This window comes from Rhipicephalus sanguineus, chromosome 1 (genome assembly GCF_013339695.2).
Source record: "Rhipicephalus sanguineus isolate Rsan-2018 chromosome 1, BIME_Rsan_1.4, whole genome shotgun sequence".
Taxonomy (NCBI): Eukaryota; Metazoa; Arthropoda; class Arachnida; order Ixodida; family Ixodidae; genus Rhipicephalus; species Rhipicephalus sanguineus.
Genome location: NC_051176.1, coordinates 119,999,894 through 120,020,055, shown reverse-complemented (window position 1 = coordinate 120,020,055; position 20,162 = coordinate 119,999,894). Strand labels below are relative to the sequence as shown.

At 45.1% G+C, this 20,162-nt stretch overlaps 1 protein-coding gene across 1 annotated transcript in view; it reads left to right on the top strand.

Annotated features, from left to right (window-relative positions):
* LOC119396881 (phosphatidylinositol 3,4,5-trisphosphate 3-phosphatase and dual-specificity protein phosphatase PTEN) overlaps positions 1-20,162 on the top strand; it is a gene marked incomplete at its 5' end in the record, with an annotated part of 68,805 nt that overhangs the window by 11,284 nt on the left and 37,359 nt on the right. The window contains 3 exon segments of the mRNA XM_037664241.2: positions 464-605; positions 8,599-8,777; positions 11,040-11,188. Of these exon segments, the coding sequence (XP_037520169.1) occupies positions 464-605; positions 8,599-8,777; positions 11,040-11,188 (470 nt within the window).

Genomic DNA, 20,162 nt, shown 5'->3' with positions numbered 1-20,162 from the left:
CAGCGGCATCGTTTGTGTCAGTCAGCGCCTGCACGAAAACAGGCGTAATCGCGTATGGGGGAACAATAAACGAGATAGTAACTAATCCGTCACCTTTTGAAAGATTCTAAACCAGAAAGCCATCAGTTTTGCGGGCGCAATAAGCAGGAGCCAGCTGAAGGACGAAACCGAAACTAGCCAGCGCTCCGCTGTAGTAGAGCATAAAAAAAAACTGAGAGGCATCGGTGCTAGAAAAAAAATTCCACGTATTCCTGCAGTGTGGCAGCACATACCAAGCAAGAAAAATTATTGAAAAAGGTGCGCGTTTTAAACAGGCAGTGACGCACATGTACGTCTTTGACCCTCAAGGGGTTAACAGTTACTGTTGCCGAGGTGGGTATATATTAACAATGTCCTGATGTGTGCTATTTCACGCTGCCATTGCATTTTATGCGAGCACTTACTGATAAAGTGTGCATTGCAGGGGGTGACAATCCCAAGTCAGCGGCGGTATGTGGAGTACTATGCCAAGCTAGTCAGCACACGTGCGGAGTACAACCCAGAGACGCTGGTGCTGCACTCGCTCTCTCTTGAGCCTGTGCCTACCTTCAATGGAGGGACCTGCTGTGAGTTGCTGTTTCTTTTGCTGGCTACTCACGGGAGGGGGGATCACTTTTAGTCATCAGCCTATATTCGTTGAAATATGCATTGCAAGGTATTTCAAAAGCAAATACAGTAGAACCCCGCTGTTACGTTCCTCACTGCTGCGTTTTCCCGGCTGTTACGTCGTTTTCCGCCGGTCCCGGCATAGCTCCCATAGGATACAATGTATTGGGAACCCCGCTGTTACGTCGTAACTGTCGGACCGTTCCCGTATGATACGTCGCGAAGTGCGCCCGGAGCCGACCGAGTGACTACCAAAGAGAGCGGCCATGGTGCATTTTCACGCAGCTTGGCCTCGTTTGACCGTAATATTAGCCGCATGAGAGGCGCAAGCAACAGAATCTTTCAATTGATGCAAACAAAAGCATGGCCTTCGAGATTCAAATTGCAAATATGGCGTCTATGACGTAACTGCTCGCGAAAGCAAGGCCTTCGAGATTGGCATTTACTATTGACAAAAGCATAGCCTCTGAGATTTGCATTGCACAAACATGGCGTGTATGACGTAATTGCTTGCGAAAGCAAGGCCTTCGAGATTGGCATTCACTTCTGCCATCGCGTTGGCGTAGACTCATCATCATCGTTATTTGTCGGAGAACGGGAGGAGTTCGAGCTGGTTGGAGCTCGCATGGTCGTGCGTGCGGTTCGCGGTCGGACTCGCCGCGCCGGTCGTGATTGCGTGTGCTTAGTTCTTTCATGCCTACAGCTGTTGGTGTTAAAAAAATCACATACGTTGATTACATTTCTGTGGATAAGGCCGTCCTAAGCTCCGCGTTTCTATCCATCGACTAGATCGCGGCTGAGCGCGCCAATTTTCGTGCTGCTCGTAAGAATTGAAATAAAATTCTGTACCACTAAATATTTTGCCGTTTTTCCTGTTTTTCGGCTCTTACGTTTCCCGTCTCTTACGTTTATTTCCTACGGTCCCTTCAAAAACGTATCAGCGGGGTTCTACTGTACTTTTATGTGCACTTGGCATCATTGAACCTCTAGGGTAAACATGTGCAAAATACTGGTAACATTTGTGCATTTTGTGATTTGCTTGGGACCGCCAGACTCGATGCATGTAGAAGGGCCAGAAAACACGTGCATATTGAAGTAGTGGGGGCATGAACTACACTGATTGACTTAGGGCATGTGCGTCTATTATCAGGAACAGGAATGATAGCTGTACACCCGTGTAACAATGATGCCATCACTTATAACTGATGTAGCTTCTTGCTTCTTTCACTTTTTCTTTTGTAGTACACTGCAGCACTTCACTCACTATATTTATTTTACATTGGTTGAGGTTAGAGCTACTGATACTGATCAGTGAGCTTTTATTGCATGGGTTCTGTCGTTTCAGCACTTGATCACTCTGAAGTAAAGTGTTACAAGACGTATTTTAATCCATTTTGAGTTGTGTCAAGAACAAAGTACTTGAGTCTCAATGTAATGCTGTTGCATTTTGAGCCATTAACTCTGCTAAAGTGAAGCTTTAGGTTTTGCCAGTCTTAAAACTTCGAAGGCTTCTAGACAACTATTGGGGGATGAAGCTTTGTCAAAAGCAGTTATTAATCTACTGCCTGAAAATCAAGGCAAATATTTCATGAGCAAGTGTGCTGGCCATTATGCTGATTTTAAGGGGGGACGTGCAATGGGAATGACAAATTTAGCCAAAAGTTCAATTTTCAATTTATATATATATATATATATATATATATATATATATATATATATATATATATATATATATATATATATATATATATATATATGTGTGACGCTATGAATGAGAGACGTGCTGTGGCCCAGACGCCATACTTTTATTCTATTCACGCACACTTTTTCCTCGTCGGCTTCTTCCAGCCATTCCTTCCTTCTTACGTCACAGGATTCCCCCTCCCGCCGAAAGAATGCGCGAGTTACAAGTGAAAGAGTCGTATAAGAGAAAAATGTCCAAACATGCATATAGTTCCATGTCCGAATTATCGAAAAAATGTCCGAATTATCGAATGGTCGAAATAAACACAATAAATGCAAGAGTTTTTTCGGCATACCTTTACTTTACATGGTAATCGCGGATGCGTCTCTGTTTTCGAGCATAAATTCGCGCGGACACAATTTTTCTGAGCCCTCAAGGTGCTCAGCAGCTCGCATGCTGTCTGCAGTGCCAAAACAAAATCCTTTAAGGACGACGAGGGCCTCCGCGGCTTCCTTCACAGTACGAGGGGGCCTGTGTGGCTCATAGTATGGCTGCTGCTCTTCAGGCTCTTCGTTCTCGGATTCGTCGCCACGCCTCACTTCCTTGACGATTTGCTCATCAGTCAGAGAGCCGGCAGTGGCAACGCCATCAATGCCGATATAATCGTCGAGTGTCACTGCATCAGACATAACACTTCCGAAATCCTGCCCGTCATCGGCACCGTCGTTCGGCGACACTTCGGCCACTGCGGCATCGCTGGAGTCGGGTACAACAAAGCCACTGTGCCTGAAACAGTTGGCAATGGCGTGCGCAGGCGTGCTCTGCCACACATACGCGAAGAATGCTAACTGCGCTCAGGAGACTCACGTCGTATTGTTTGCCGACGTCATGGAACAGGAGCTACTTCTTGCCGGGAGAGCCCATTTTTCAGGGCACGCAAAATTTCTACTTTGGTGGTGCAGTCCTTGGCCTTGTACTTAAGCCCCTTCGCCGGCGTTGCCATCGGCGGAGAGTGCGTTCACACGAGCAGTCAGCACAAAAGCACCAGCAACGATCAAGCTAAAGGAGCCGTACTGAATTGTTTCGCGATAAAACGGCGTTCAGCGATGCAGCACACCAACGGGAACAACAAAAATGACACCGCGCCAAACCCACACGCTATCACGCGCGAAGAAAAGGCGTTCAACCAGTCTCAAGTCAAGCCAAGCCGATAATTGATGTCCATGGCGATGTTGCGTTTGAGCTTCACTTTTGTTCCGAATGGTTCTTTTTTCGTTTTTGAGCCTCGCCAGCGGCCCGAAAGTCGCCGAATTATCCGATTTGCGGTCAAATCTGTCCGAAATAACGAGCGCCCAGTCTCATAGAGTGATGCATATATTTACAGGGACCAGATGACGTGTCCGAATTAACCGATTTTCCGAATTAACGAGAGTCGAATTAACGAGCTTTTACTGTATATATTTTTGCAATTCTCAAACCATCTTTTACATCATAGTGAAATATTAGAAAAAACAAGCTGTAGAAGTTGAGAAAAAAGCATTTTACTAGTGTGGTGTCCTTAAAAAGCATGACAGAACTGGGCTTCAGAAAATGAAAGTCTTGTAGCTTTCCCTTGGCACAGTGCCGCCATCTTGGCGTCATTGTAAAGAGGAGAGATCGGAGTTCAAGATAGCTCTAAATGTGTATTTCTCCAATGAAAAATAAAACCAGCTTCCTTCTGAGTTCCCTTTCCTTAGCTTTGAGCTCTGTTTTGTTTGAGCTCAGTTTTCTCAGCTTCCATATTTTGGGCAGTTGCTGTCAGTCATCCCTGTGCCATTTTGTAACAAATAAACATATAACCAGTCCGTTTTTTTGCACTTTGATCCTGAAACATTGGCGAGTGCCGTAAAGCTGTGCATATTTGTCGGCACGTCATACAGATTTTTGTAATTGGCTTTTTGGGAAAGTTGTTAGTAAGAAAATATATACAGGCGATTTCAGAATTTTTTGTGTGCTTATTTTAATATTAAAAAATAAACCAATAACTGTACAACACAGAATGAGCCTTTGTGAATATTCTTATGCAAAAATCTTGACGAACTTATGTCTAATTCACTCATTAATTTTTGGATGACGATGAGAGCTTATCAAATGTTGTAACTCAAAAACTACAGCAGATAGCTCTAGACCAATTTCAGTTATCACATCAGCATAACATATCACATCTGCATGCCAAATTTCATCACTTTATCCCCATAAATAGCAAAAATAGTTTTCATTGCCACGTCCCCCCCTTAAATGGACCCTGAAACGGTTTTTTGAAGTTTTGTCAGTGTTTACGCTAGAGCATCGTCAAATCATTCACACCGTAAAATAAGTGACACACCGTGTACCAAGGCTGCTACAGACAATTATATCTATACCCTCCTCACCACTGCCTTGCTTCCTCAACTCATGAGACACGCTGGCATTGCTGGCGATTGCAGCTCTTTCATGAGTGCACTCGACGGTTTGAGCTTCTCCCAGTCATTGCCTCCGATATTGCATGCCGACAGGTTGCGTGCAATTTCAGAGGCCGTGGGTCAGTGCACCCAGCAGCACGTCGTCTGGCAACAGAGACGAAGCTCGCGGAGTGGTTATCTGCTCCGACAGGTGCCGCCACGCTACCAGTTGATCTTATTTTATTCTCCTGTACAGCGACAACCTGCAAAAGAATGCGGACAAACAAAAAGAATTTGAGAACGAGCACCGACAAGCGTAAACTCGGGCAATGTAGTTGTGTCTTCAGGGGTGAAGTTACAGCCGCAGACACGTGGATCGTGGCATTGACCGAATACCGAGAGCGCGACGCTCATTGCAGCGAGCTGAAGTGATTCTGCTCGCAAGATGCCTCACAAACATTACACGATGACACAGCTTTACAAGTCACCAATTGCTAGATATGTGGTACACAACACAGCTAGGCCAATTCATTGTGTCCAAGAAAAGAAACCTCGAGAGAAACACTTTCGCTCCGCTCATGTCAACAGGGAGCACGTTGTAACACAGGCAGACAATGCTTGCAGCCCACAGGAGGATCAGTGACGTGGACTGGGCATGTCCAATTAGATCGGTCGCTGGGTGCTATGTGTATTAGAACAATTCTACATGTAAAAAGTGCGATAAGTTGAAAACTCATTCAGCTGAGCCGCTGCGATCTTTAGCGATTCACATGTTTAAAATAGAGCTGTGTGACTAGCAAAATTTTGGGTGCGAAGTGAATTTGAATATTGAAGTGTGAGTTCGAATTGAATCGAATATTTTTCGAATATTTGTCCGAATATTTCCAGGTTGTATTTCTAATACTTCGAAGTGAAATTGCAGAAAAAAAAAGTTGGAGAGGATTCCTAAGCATATTCTTTTGAGATAACAACATGAAAGTGTTTCTTTTCAGTAGGTTGATGAAGCACTGGCGGGGTGGTGTTTCATAATTGTATATCAAGAATGAGGCAATGTAGAGGCCGAATTGTATTTATGTACTTGATTTGGTGCAACCAAAGTGTTGCCGACAACACTTTACACATAATAGGCAAAGATGCCATTTCCTCAGCCTCTCCTCCTCTTTCAACTTCTGTGGAAGCCCAACTGATGTGGCGAACTAGGGTCGGCTCCCTTCAAGTCCGGAGTTCCAAATCTGCCTCGTAGACGTTGATATATAAGAACATATGAAATTTTGGATGCTAAAAAGCTTCGGCGTTCAATTTTTCGGACTTCCTGCCCAAGTTTTAGGTCCAAAACAGCATTAATTGAGCCCCCACCTCTGCCACATCTTTCATCTCCATATTGGAACTACCGTTTTCTTGAGTTACATTTAATAACAATACATTTGCGACCGTAGCGCAGTTTGAAAGGCAGCTTTGCCGCTTTGGGGGGGGGGGGGTGTGATGAGGTGAAGCATATTGAAAATCTAGCGACCACTTCCAATCGTACGTTGACTGTCTCTTGGTTAAGTTCGACCGTAATGGAGCTTGAAAGGCAGCTTTACTGCAATATGAGAGTGTAATGAGGTGAAGCATATTGAAAATTTGAAGGGGTCACTTGCAATTGGACATTGACTATATTTGTCTTTGGGAAGTTCGAATGGTTCGAATAGTAAAATTCCAGTGCGAATCGAACCGAATAGCAAACACTATTCGAAAAATATTAGAAATTTCGAATATTCACACACCCCTCTTGTAATAAATTGCACAGTTGATGGAGAGAGCTTTAAGGAGTCCTGACACAAAAATTTTCGCCCCGCGTTTTTTTGCTGCAATGTGTTGCTGGGGCTCTGTTAGTCATAACACGGCACATCATTTGCTGCAGAGCACGGCAGATAATTAATTACAAGCTCCTCATTACCGACACAGCCTCAGTTTCGGTTTACAGAGCTCCAAAAACGACAAGCCGCCGGGTGCAACTATCACCACCTAGCGAGTGAAACGCTCAGTCACGTGAGCACACAGAACAGTGACGCATTTCCGCGCGTTCTGTTGTCGCCGGGCTCATCGTCGTCTGATGGCGACGATTTTTTTGCGGCAGGGATGGAAGGAATTTTTGACGTGGCGAATCACTTCATGTTTGACCTGCTGGCGAGGAGCGATTCGTCGGGAAGCGCGTCAAAAGAGAAATGGCGGCTACGACGTCATCATAACTTGTACCGGTTGCAACGGTTACGTAGGGGAAGTAGGGTGGTCACCTCGGGTCACCTCCGAGGGTGTCAATGCACCAGGTGCGGCCTATAATGCTGGATTGCGCTCGCGAACTTCAAAATTCATATAAAATACCTTCCAAGCTTTATTCGCTGTCGATATTTTGCAGATGGTACACGCACGTACACGGGAATCGATCCAGCAGGCTATCTTGGCCGCGAAATTTTGTGTCAGTACCCCTTTAAATCGGTCTTCAAATGATTTTTAGGACTTGCTTTATCGGATCTCTGCGTTCATAAAAAATCATCAAAACCGTTTTAGTGTCCTTTAATGAGCGTAAAGTGTGTTGGAAAGAGAAAAAGCTGCAAAATGGGTTGTTTGCACCTCATGCTTTTGGATGCTTTTATGTGCAATTCAACTTAGCAGCCAGAGCTAGAAACTAGGTTTTGGTTTAATTATTCCTAAGAAATCTAGTACCCTGGTATTCATATGTTAAGCAACATATGCTATTTCAACCTACTACAGCAACCAAAACTGGAGTCTCCCTTAGTGCCACTGGTAGTAAAAGAAAGAAAAATTATTTTTGGTTGGCATGACTGCGAGATGGGCTAAAGAAGTCAGTGTGTGCTGCATGCAGCAAAGAAAAAATGTTCCATCTGCTTGCCGCACCTCAAGCCATACATTCTCATTTTAACGTAGTCAAGAGTTTGACGAAAGTTAATCTGGTCCGGCATTAGATGAGATGAAATGCAGTCACTGACCAAGTCTAATGAAATTATCTGATGTTCTGGAACCGCATATGGGTTCACTCACTGAACAAGGAACCCGTATGCGGTTCCAAAATGTCAGATAATTTCATCAGACTTGGTCAGTGAACTGTATTTCATCTCACTCCCATTTTAACTGTGCAATTCTTCTTGTGTTCAAGCAAATTGTTCCAATCATAGAATGAGGGCATCAGTAATGTGTTAATGAGAAAGTAAGGGTGGATTCAGAGCAGCACTTGCTCTGTAAAAATCTGCAGAGTGGACCACAACTCCGCAAGGCACAATTCCTCCAGCTGCCTTTTGACATGTTTCATAATTTGTTTGAAAAAAAAATGTTTAGGTTCTTTAGATTGACAAATTAACAGATGAATTGTTCATATTGATTCATCTTTCCATTTTGTTTTGTTTAGGAATTGAACACTGCTATTTACTATGTTTTAATTTCATTTTCACACGCAATTTTGATATGTGTGCAGCTATATGAAGGGCACTTTTATTCTCTAGCATGCTTACCATAGAGGGACGGCATTGGGCATCGCTGTCAGCTTATCTCAAGGTGAAGCAACATCAAATTCTGTGTTTATTATTTATTATTTAGTATTATTATTTATTATTATTATTTAGTATTTTTAGGGAAAACCTGAAAAGTTCGGGTAATTTGGAAACATAACTTGGCAGACACCCTGCGAGAAGATTGGAAAAGCTTGGGTGTCCAAAAAATTGGTTTGGAACTGTATTGCAAACAAATTTTTTCCTTCTACAAGGCTTGTGATAAAAAAATTGCCTACTCTTCCACTGCGGGGTATGTTTGTGCCATTGTAACCTTCCTTGCTTGCTTGTTTACATTTTGCAGCGCCATTCTTCCTGGTTTGGAAGAGTGATGCCAGCACCATGGAGAAGTTGTATGTGTCTCCTATGCTGGAGGGACGTAAAGGCAACTCCACATCACTGTGCTTCCACCTAACACGTACAGTGGCCCTCAAGGGCGACATCAAAGTGGAGGTCTACAACAAGCCCAAAATGATGAAGAAGGTATGTTCGCTGTTCCCTGAAAACAGTTCACTATTACAGATGCATTCTTTGGTTCAGGTAGTTTCAGTAGACTCCTGTATTAACTCGCGTGTAAGGGCCGTACTTTTCTTTTTTTCCGAGGGGGAACCTTTTGGGGACGAGCCATTCAGGAATTTTTTTCGTGTTTAGAAATCCCGTTGATTTATCACATGATTGCACTCGCGGTTGCACCCCTGAATTTTGTTGTCAAAATTTGAATTTTTGTTCTTTTTTCCCTCATAATGATCTCCCCAGGACTGTGCTTAACACCTATAACATTTTTCAGATTACCATGAAGTTAGAAAATGGTATCTATCACGTATTTTAGAAATTATTAGCAAAAGTAAAGCTTTCAAGGTCTGAGTCTCTTGCCATCATCATCGGAGGTGTTTCCAGCTTCTCATGGTCAGTTCCTGATCTCGTTTTTTTTTTTCTTTTATTTTGGATGATCGCTTTCGGAAGTACTTTTGCAAGGCATTTGGCTCTCTACGGACCACAGCATTCTCACACTTTGCCAACCATGCTAATACACCGGGCCGGGAATGTTATTGCTTGGAGACGGCGACACATCCGGTGATGATCTCGCGAAAATATTGCAAGAAGTGATCGCTTGCCAGGCATGGGAGCCAATGTCTTCAAAGGTTGTAGCGTCACTAACTAGATAAAGAAGTTAAGGAGCCCTGCAACACTTTTCCAAGTAAACATTGAATTGCTTCATTAAAGGAGTTCATTGCCGCACAAATCGACTGCCACAAACATTTTTAGAAGCTGCCTAGTATGAGCGGAGGGATTTGTCATGTGCTTTAAGTGCTTTCTCTCTCCTTTCATACCAGCGAGCGCGCTGAAAGCTATTCAAGGGGGAGATGACAAGGAGGCAAGAAGCTACGCCCGTTCGTCAGCGCATGGCTTGACCTTGAGCACTTTCTTTTCTTTTTTTTTCTTCAAACGCGCAACTTTCTTTCAGTGTGATTGCGAGCTTGCGTGCAGGCACGTCACAGCGTCTTGCGGCGGCCGCGTTAGCTATGCAGCTCTGGATGCTCAAATCAGCCAATGGCCGTGGACTTCGGACTTTGGGTTTATAGCGCGGTCATTTGGGTTTATGGCATCATTTGTCGAGGGAAGGGGGAATGATTTGTAGCTGACTTTGAGAATTAATTGTAAATTCCAGGCCGCTTGCTGCGCTATAACGTTTGGCTCGCATGTTCTCAGGAGCCTCGACAACGGATCGGCAGCGTTTTCTGACCGTGCTCAAAAAATGTTGCAGGGCCCCTTTAAAGGGATCGACAACTGGCCAGAACGTGGGAAATGATCCTGGCATAAATGAAAAGACCGTAATATATAGGGACCGATGCCGCATCCTTTTCGCGTTGCGAGTAGGATTTATATTATCAAATCGTCTGAAAAAGCAACAAAAACCGGTATGTCACGCAGCCTAACGGAAGAGCCTTGAAGCTAGATTATGAAGGCGATCACTTTGCTGTACGTAGTCTGATGCTGTCATGAGTGCCATAATTAGTCCTCAAAGTTAGAGTATGTATAATATTATCCAGCCCCACTCAATTCTGTGCTGCTTACGAGGTAAAAGGAGCTGCACGGTGAAAGTGGTGCTGCCTTCACGGCCGCTAGTGGACCATGTCAAGCCGCGGCGCATGCACGCGAAGTGCACGCATGTGCAGTAACTCACTGCACTCGAACACGAACCGCTCTCGCGCTCACTGTTTGCAGCATATGTTGTGTTGTGTGTATAATAACTTCATATTCGCTGCACATGGAAAAATTCTGATTACAAATGTTTCGCGGCGTTTTCCACGTTACCATGCCGTGATTAGGCACTCTGACCAGTGAGCTTTCTGCTGCGCTGATGAAAATAGGTACTGTGAAAATTGGTTGTCGATCCCTTGTGCAAACAAAAATTAACTTCACTATAACCAATATTATGTCTGATCCCACTTATTCAGTCTCATTGTAGCAGGGGAATATACCATTAAAATAAAGCTTACCAACCAAGTGTTACATTTCCTTAGCTATAACCAATAATTTATCTTATTGAGGTTCGCCTTTGCCGAAGTGTTTGAATAATAAAATTTTCATGTTTTCCAAACGAGTTTAAAAGTAAAATTCATGGGCTCTCTGAAATTGTTTACTGTCTTCTTTCTTTCTTGTTTAGTTTGGAAATTGGAGTAAGTGCTTTTATTCTTCTGTACATTTAGCTTTTACATCATCTTTAATTTGATGCCCTTTCAGGAAAAGATGTTCCAGTTCTGGTTCAATACCTTCTTTGTACCTCCAAGCTGCAGTAGTAGCAGTGGTAGCAGCAGTGTAGGGCGAGGTGACGCACACTCACACCCCAATGGTGTTGCAGGGGGAGGAGCAGCAGCACCTGCAGAACTCAGGTGAGAACTTCCTGGTCATGTTAATTCATGGAGAACTCAACTTTATTGGGTGGGTCCATTGGGTGGGTCCACTCACTCTCAGCAGGGTTGGCGCCCCCTTCATTGCACTATGTTGCCTAACTTGAGTGCTTTATTCTTATTATTACAGTAAAAGCTCGTTAATTCGGATTTCTAGGGACCGGAAAAAATGTCCGAATTAACCGAATGTCCGAATTATCGAATGGTCGAAATAAACACAATAAATGCAGGGGTTTTTTCAACATACCTTTACTTAACAAAGTAATCGCGGATGCTTGTCTGTTTTCGAGCAGATATTCGCGCGGACACAATTTTTCTGGGCCCTTCAAGGTGGTCAGCAGCTCGCATGCTGTCTGCAGGGTCCGCAAAAGTTTCACCCGTCATCCACGCTTTTCAGTTGGCACGGTAATCCACGGGAAGATTGTTGATGTTCTTAAAGCAGCGTGTTGAGCCTTTCCGATAACGAGAAGCGGCAAGCGCTCTGTTCCCGTCACGTTGGCAGCTAAAAGTACGGTTACTCGTTCCTTGCTTTTTTTGCCGCCGATACAAGGATCCCCTTTCATCACTTGTCGGGAGAGCCCATTATTCAGAGCACGCAAAATTTCTACTTTGGTGGTGAAGTCCTTGGCCTCGTACTTGGGCTGCTTCGCCGGCGTTGCCATCGGCGGAAAGTGCGGTCACACGAGAAGTCAGCACAAAAGCACCAGCAACGATCAAGCTAAAGGAGCCGTACTGAATTGTTCCTCGATAAAACGGCGATCAACGATGCAGCACATCAACGGGAACAATGCAACAAAACGGCGCCGCCAAACCCACACGCGAAGAAAAGGCGTTCAACCAGTCTCAAGTCAAGCCAAGCCGATAATTGATGTCCATGGCGATGCTGCGTTTGAGCTTCACTTTTCTTCCGAATTGTTCTGTTTTCATTTTCGAGCCTCGCCAGCGGCCCGAAAGTCGCCGAATTATCCGATTTGGTGTCAAATCTGTCCGAAATAACGAGCGCCCAGTCTCATAGAGTGACGCGTATATTTACAGGGACCAGATGACGTGTCCGAATTAACTGATTTTCCGAATTAACGAGAGTCGAATTAACGAGCTTTTACTGTATTCCAACGAGGTCTTGTTCATATTAACTAAGTTTTCAGGTTGAAGAATGTTTGCAAGGTCCCCAATGAGAAGCCTATTGTTTCAGTGTAAAGATATTTCGGCACAGTCGGCAACTGATTTTCCGGACCCGGCGGGGACCGCAAAATAGTTTAAAAAATCGAACAGTCCGAAAAAGTTGTTGTCACTTGAAAACGAAGGTTGTTTGGTTTAGAACAGCCTAAAAAGATCTCCAATAATGCCCTGCTTCATGCTATGCTTGGGGATGAGCAGATTTGGTTGTATTCGGGCTACAATAACGTCAGCGCGTTGGTGATCGCTGCCGCTGACCGTTGCGGGTGGCACAGTTGGTGGCTTCATGGGACCAAACAAACAAAATTTGACGCCGGTCACGAAAAGATGCACGCAGCGTCTCGTCTGGTTGATGGGATTTAACGATGCAGTCTGGGGTTCTTTAACCTGCACTGACATTGCACAGTACACGAGCCTCCAGCGTTTTGCCTCCATCGAAATGCGACCACGATAGAACCCGTGTGTTTCAGGTCAGTAGCCGAGCACCGTAACCACTGAGCAACTGCAACGGCAGAGAATATGGGACGCGCACAATGTCTCAAAAACACTTAACACACCACCAACACGACAATCGGAAAAACAAACGCACATAAAAAAAACCCTGCTTCCATATTAACAATGTCGATAAGGCTGACTGAAAAAGAAAAGTTGCATCCCCTAGAGCATTTCGCCAGTCAAGGAAGAGCAGGCATGGCCTCCGAAACTAGAAGATTGTGCGTTCCCCAATCTTGGAGGCAACAGAGCTGGCCACTGGAAGCCAAACTTGACCAAGCCAGCGGAAAATCCAACATGGCGGTCTCCAAAATCAAGTGGCGTGGCTCAAAACGAGTGATTTAGTCAGAAAAATCGAACTTCAAGGCATACATTCATCCGAAAAATCGGCCGCCAAAACGTATTAGTACTATGGTTCGGAACCTTGACCGTGCATTTATGAAGTCCGAAATATCCATAAAGTCCAAATTTTTGTAGTCCAACAAATCCGTTGATGATTACTACGAATGGCAACAAACCATTATTTCAAAATAATGACCGAGGTCTTATACGTTCTCAATTTTACGATAAAACCCAAGATGTAAAGTCGTGGTTGGTGCAAATTTCAGTGTGATGTGAACTTGCAATATTCCTTGGCCAAATACACAGCGTATGATGCACAAAGGATGGTCTATTGCGAATGCATTGTTGTTTCATTGCGGTTCATACAAATGTGCAAGCTGTGGGCACTGTTGTGGCTTTGCAAAGCCACAACAGCACACCCAGCATCTCCTCTAGCCTAGTTGTGGTGGCTGCACTGGCAGCATGGCTGCTTGTGTGTTTCCCGCTATTCGTTATCTTGGAGGTATGTAATCTGCTTGTACAAAGGCTGGGTGAGATGGCTAGTGGTGTGATGAGTGCTTTCTTCTGGTGCGCCTAGCGTTGGCATAACCTCTAGCAAGTAGCGGTGCAAAATGTTTGTTCGCCTCTGCCTGCATTCTTCACCACGTTAGCATGTTGACAGGAAGTGTTCGCAGTCAGCTAGTGTGATGTGTCAAGTTTACCTGTTCACACATGATGTCGTGCACATAATTTAATTAGTAAGTGAATGTTTACTGCAGAGCATACTCAGTGTAGTTGTCTAATACACTGCTATTGCCATTGGTGCTTGGCCTTTAGGGCAAAACTGTCACATATTTAATGTGACGCTTGCTTGGCTTGCTTCACATTAAATATGTTGGTAGTTTCTGCATGTGCAGAAACTTTTTGAGCGAATCTAATTCCATAGCAACATCAGTCCTGTTGCCATCATTTGTAGTATTTGCGGCCCCCCGGAAATGGAAACAACACAACTTGGCACCATCAGTAGGGCAGGCACACCACTGTGAACCTCTCTCTGGAGCCACAAGCCCATTGCATCATTCACTCTTGCAACAAAGTTTGGAAACAAGGAGAAAAATTTTCGGCAAAAGGCAGGTTTGCTTAAAGGGCCCCTGACTAGACCCCACTGCAAATTTTTAATCACTGGAAGCTACAAAGGGCTGTCTGGGATGCGTTATACTGAAAGGATTTTTCAAATATGTTCATTATTGGACATGTTGAAGAAATTGAACTGTCCATTACAATGCCTTCAGGAGGTGAGCTTCACTGCCAAAGTATAAACTCTCAGCTAAAGTTCACATGTGCTGCATGCTCCCAACTGCTGGGGGTGAGGGAGCACTTTTATGCTAACATGATGAGCCTTGCCTTCTTTTTTTCCCTTTTTATTTTGCTTCTTGGCACACTTGAAGGGGTGGCATTACACGCTTTGCATTGGATGAAGAACCAAACCTTTTGTTCTTGGCCACTCTTGCCCTGCTGCTGTGTTGTGACTGCCGACACTAAGCAGATGCTGCTAGATTTGGAAGTAGCCTTCAACTTGTTAAAAGCCTTAATCCATTTCAACTTGCATGTAAACCTGTGAGCAGGAATAAGTTGGGCTCTGTGTGGGGGCCCACAGACCATATAAGGATGAGCTCAGCATGATACTTGTCCTAAAGGGCTCCTCACCAGGCCACCTAGCAAATTTTAGTTACGCACTGCAAGTTGTTACGTGCTCAAGGGAGAGTGTTCTACTGCAAGAGTTCTTCAAATTGGTTCATTACAAGCAGAGATAAGCGGCGCGTAGCCATGATTTGAGGAGGTGATCTTCACACCCTTGCCACTTGCCCTGTCTAGGCTTTGCAAGCCAAACTCCTTCCCTGCATTCTCCCATAGGATCACGTGATGCACGCGTCAGCACATCACACGTCACGATGTGTGGGTGTGACGCGCCCTGTTTGTTTCTCTGGAGTGACTTTATGCCGTGCTAGAGGGCCTCGATGTCCTCCTCAACTGCTGCTCCATGCGGCGGGTGAGGAGGTTATCGAGGCTCCCTTTGCTGTTCAGAGCAGCACCCTCATCTATGTAGACGCACTTGGTGTTGTATGTCATTGCCCCATCTTGGAGCACGGCGACCGCAAGGAGAAGGGCAAACAACGTTCATTTTGAAATTTGAGCGCTTTATGCAGCGCACAGTGTAAACATTGCGCTTGTCAGCTCAAAATGGCTAGACCTTGTAGGGGCCCTTATAAGTAGAGCTGTGCGAATAGCAAAATTTTGAGTGCGAAATGAATTCGAATAATAAAATGTGAGTGTGAATCGAATATCTTTTGAATAGTTGCCAAATATTTGTCGAATATTTTTTGAATATTTTTTCCAATACTTTGAAGCAAAATTACAGAAAAAAAGTTGCTGAGGATCCCTAAGCATATTTTTATGAGACAGCAACATGAAAGCGTTTATTTTGGCTAGGTTGGTGAAGTGCTGGAAGGGTAATGTTCCCTAGTTGTCTTATCAAGAATGAGGCAATGCAGAAGCCGAATTGTGTTTACATGATTTGGTGCAACCAATGTGGTGTCAACAACTTTACATGTGAAAGGAAAAGTCTCTATTTCTTCAACCTCTCCTCCTCCTCAAAGGGACACTAAAGGCAAATATTAAGTCGACGTTGATTGTTGAAATAGCGGTCCAGAAACCTCGTAGTGTTACTTTTATGCCAAGGAAGTGCTTATTTTGAAATAAAATCACCTTTTAGTGGTTTGCATCGCGTTAGTGCACTTCAAGTCACCCTCCTGAAATCAGACTTTCATACGTCACTGCTGCCGTGCCCAACGTTGCCCGCCTTTATTGCGCGGCCGCTGACACTAGTAGCAGCAGAGCAAAAGTAGAGGGACCCACAGCAGCAACAACGGCCATTGAAGCCATCGAAGCTTGCCGCAATCGCCTCAATGGATGTGGACGGAGAACTTGACGACGAGACATTGGCTCGCGACGCTGGGCTGTACGCCACGGCAGTACGCGATCCCGAAACTACCACTGAGACGCGACCGCGTGAGCGAAGCAGGGCGCCGGGCGAAGCGCAGTTCAGCGAAAACGGAACCTTTGAACCACGTGCGCCGTTCCTCATGGCAACGCCACAGAGGTTCTTTTTTCCATGAATCAAACGGAAACGAACGAACAGCATTTTATTACGTCTTTTGATGCATTGAAGGTTCTTTTTGTATTGCTGCTAGTTTGATTACTAGTGATTTATTGTAGGCAGACTTTCATACGTCATTGGGATCACTCGAAAATGTCCCACTCGTGGTGCCCATCATGTGATACATTTAGCTTAATTTCTCGGTAAGTAGGGCACTGCTGTTGATAATATTGCCGTTTTAGAAGTTGTCATACATTGAGCTTTCACTCTGACATAAATTGTTATTTGCCTTTAGTGTCCCTTTAAACTTCTGTGGAGGCCCAACTGATGTGGCAGACAAGAGCGCGCTCCCTTTGAGCCCGGAGTTCCTAATCTGCCCCGTAGACGTTAATGTACAAGAACATCTGAAATTTCGGACGCTGAAACTCTTCGGCGTCCAATTTTTTGGACTTTCTGCCCAAATTTGAGGTCTGAAACTGCCTTAATAAAAGCCCGCACCTCTGCCGCATCTATTGATAATCTCGTAGATTCAAACCAGCACTTTCGTGAGTCAATCTGTTTGTGGCCGTAGCAGAGTCCGAAAGGCAGCTTTGCCTCAATGCCAGAGTGTGATGGGGTGAAGCATATCGAAAATCTTGAGGGGCCACTGTCACAGCGCAGTGCGGCGATGTCTTTACGGATAAGCACCACAAATGCACGGAGGCACGATGGCGGCAGGTGGCAAACGCACCCAACCCTTCTGATAAGCATCTTCAGATAACTGCTCAGTAGTGCATGTGGCCTAGCTCAGTGGTAATGCGTATAACCCGAATGCGCCGCGCCGCTGTTCATGCTGCCTCTTTGTGCGAGACCGCTAAGTGCGCCGCACAGACGCGTTGTCTTCACGAACGAAAGCAGCTCGCCATCGCCACGTTCGTGTGTGATCGGGAACGGAGTGACCATGTCATAACTATGCCTATCAGAACGAACGCTGTTACGGCAAACGCATGCGTAGGGTACGGAAAGCACCCTGGCAGTGACAATGTCAGCTTGGCTGGCAATGTGCTGCACACAACTAGGAACGCGTGGCTTCACACAGCAGCAAATTCTGTGAATCCGCGGAGATTTGGCGATGCGGGTGCGCATCATCGTGCACACACGCATCTGGGAAGTCGCATGAGTCGTCTGCTCTTCCGCCACGGTCATTGCATTCTGTGTCACCGTTTACAAACGCTACATGCGTGAGCCGTAATCTATTCTGCGCTTTGCTGGTATCAGTGGCCCTCATCACGAGATGCTAATTTTGCAATTGGCGGTTGGCACGTAGTTAAGTAGGGCTTGCGGCAGGTACCGAATGTATTCACGTGAGCCTGGGCACGCACCAAAATAACCGATAAGTGTACTGAGAGGCATTAAAGCTATTTTAGACGTGCCTGTGGCGATTTGACTGCTTCAGCAGAATGAAAAAATCATGAATTCGTTTTTTCAGACAATTTCGCAGTCCCTAGAGAATCAGAAAAATTGGACGTTGACTGTATCTTCCGGAAGTTCGAATAGTTCAAATAGTCAAATTTCAGTGAGAACTGAATCGAATAGCAAACACTGTTCGGAAAATATCCGAAAGTTCGAATATCCGCGCACCCTTACTTTGTGGGAATCGAGCGAACTTCCCTTTGGTGCCTCATTCCCCAGCTAGTGCATGTGCTGGCCCCGCGTGGCTCAAGCACAGGCAACTGCCGTTAATCGGCGACATGGTTACCGTGGCTATGCCGCCAGGCCTTTTGCCTGGTGCTAGCCATGCGTCAGTCTTCCCCGCACGGAGCCACGTGTCCAGACATATCCGGGCATATCTGTACAATGCTTGCCGCACACCACGCTTGCCGACGTCGCTGCACTTCACCTGACGTCATTGGCCGCCAGTGACAAGACCTCTCTCCCATGAGCTCGCTTCGGTCTGGCACTGACTCGCCTCGGGAGATGCTCTAAGGCCTGCACGAGAGGTTGACGCGCTGCTCTGTTAGGCAGCTTCTCGTCCGTGTGCTCAACTGCTGCCCTTAATGTGATCGCCGTAGCGGCGCTGGCAAGCGTACTCGACCGGTCTTGCGGAGTTCCCTGTTCGCCCTGCAAGCCCGTGATTGTCGCACTGTGCTGCATCTTGGGTTAATAAACCCGTGTTTGTTGACAACCTGCCTCGAGTGCCTTTTCTGTGCCATGTCGGTGAGTCGACGAACCCGGCCGTAGCGTCTTTGTGCGCTGCGGCAGTGGAGAACGTCGTGTCCCTTCCCGGTCGCCTCGTAGGGTAAGCTTCTTGCAAACCTATCTCCACAACTTATAAGGTCTTTCCGGGAAGTGTCGATGTAGAGGCGTGCAGTTGTTTTGTTTTATCCAAATTGTAATGTATGAATTTGCATAAGATTAGCTTTCGGTGCTTGCCAAACTCTAAAATGCCATTTGCGGACCGGAAAGTCCTTGTCTACAGGAATGTAAAACCGGTGCATGGACATCTTCACTTTGGCATCTTGTGCTTTGAGAAGCTTATTGAAAGGATAGTGTCATTCATAGTACTTTATTGTGGAAGTTGTATTGGGCTGGGAGGCCTTTCCCTTTCTAGGAGCAGAGTTTGTTGCCAAGAGCTGATAACAAATGGCTGCAGTTTTCATGAGCCATCCACATGTGCAGCAAGCAAAGTTGAGATATGCACCCAGCTCATATTCTCTCCATGGCATGTAGCTGCTCTTCAGATACAGTGTCTTTGATAGAACTTGCCAAAGTAGTTTCATCTTAAAATTCATGGTCAATATTTTTCAACGCTGGTCTTTAATTGTGCTTAAGGGCTTTTCAAGCATGATTATTGGAGGGTGCGTAAGCCATTAAACACATGCCATTTTATGAAACAAAGGAGGTGTGTCAGCCAAACATCTGGGTCGCTTTTATAAAGCGAAATAACTCTTAGAAAAGGTCTAAGAACACCCATAGTGTCATAGTTGATTTGGAAAAACGGTGTCATGATAATTTCTGCATATGACGTTTTTAGTCTGTGTTATTCTTGTGGTGCACTTAATTTTATGCTATACAGTAGACTCTCAGTAAATGGAAGTCTGTTAAACGGAACTGCTGCTTAAACGGAACAACTGCATCTAACACGATTGGTTTCATACTTGGATTCTGCACCCCTGTTCATCTCTCAGTAAATGGAACTCCATTTAAATGGAACACATTTCCTTGGTCCCTTCAGGTTCCGTTTAACGAGAGTTTACTGTATCAGTATACTTTAGTCTGGGGTCACACTCTATGATAGCTAGAATTACTTGTTTTGTTCGTTTTCAAGGGAGCGATTTCTGTGAATAAAATGTCGTTAAAGTTCAGCGCTTGTCCTGTGTGTTTCTTCTCAGTCTTCATTGTTTACACCACCTGTTATGTACAGTACTGAATTGAAACCAACTTGCCCAATTTTCTGTGATCAGCCGTAATGTTAATTCCATGGTAGTTTAGAATACGGATTGTCTGTAAACTTGGGATATGTAAATATACCTGTAAATGCAACTTCCCCTGAGGGCACAAGAGAGTGCTTCTGTAGGGCTGAAAGTAATTGAATGAACAAATCTGTTTTATCTAAAGGCATGAAATTCTTACAGGCACAGGGCATCCGTTGTAAGGTGCCAGCAGCGCCCCTTCCAAACAGTGCTCTGCAGATGCAAACGAGGCGGTGAAGGGGGTCAAAGGTGCAAAGTGTGCCCATGGTGCTTCCAGTAATGTTCCGAGAATGCGTTTTTCTTGCATCTGCTCTGAAGAAAGGTCTCTGCTTGCTCAAAAGAGGTCACGCACACGGCA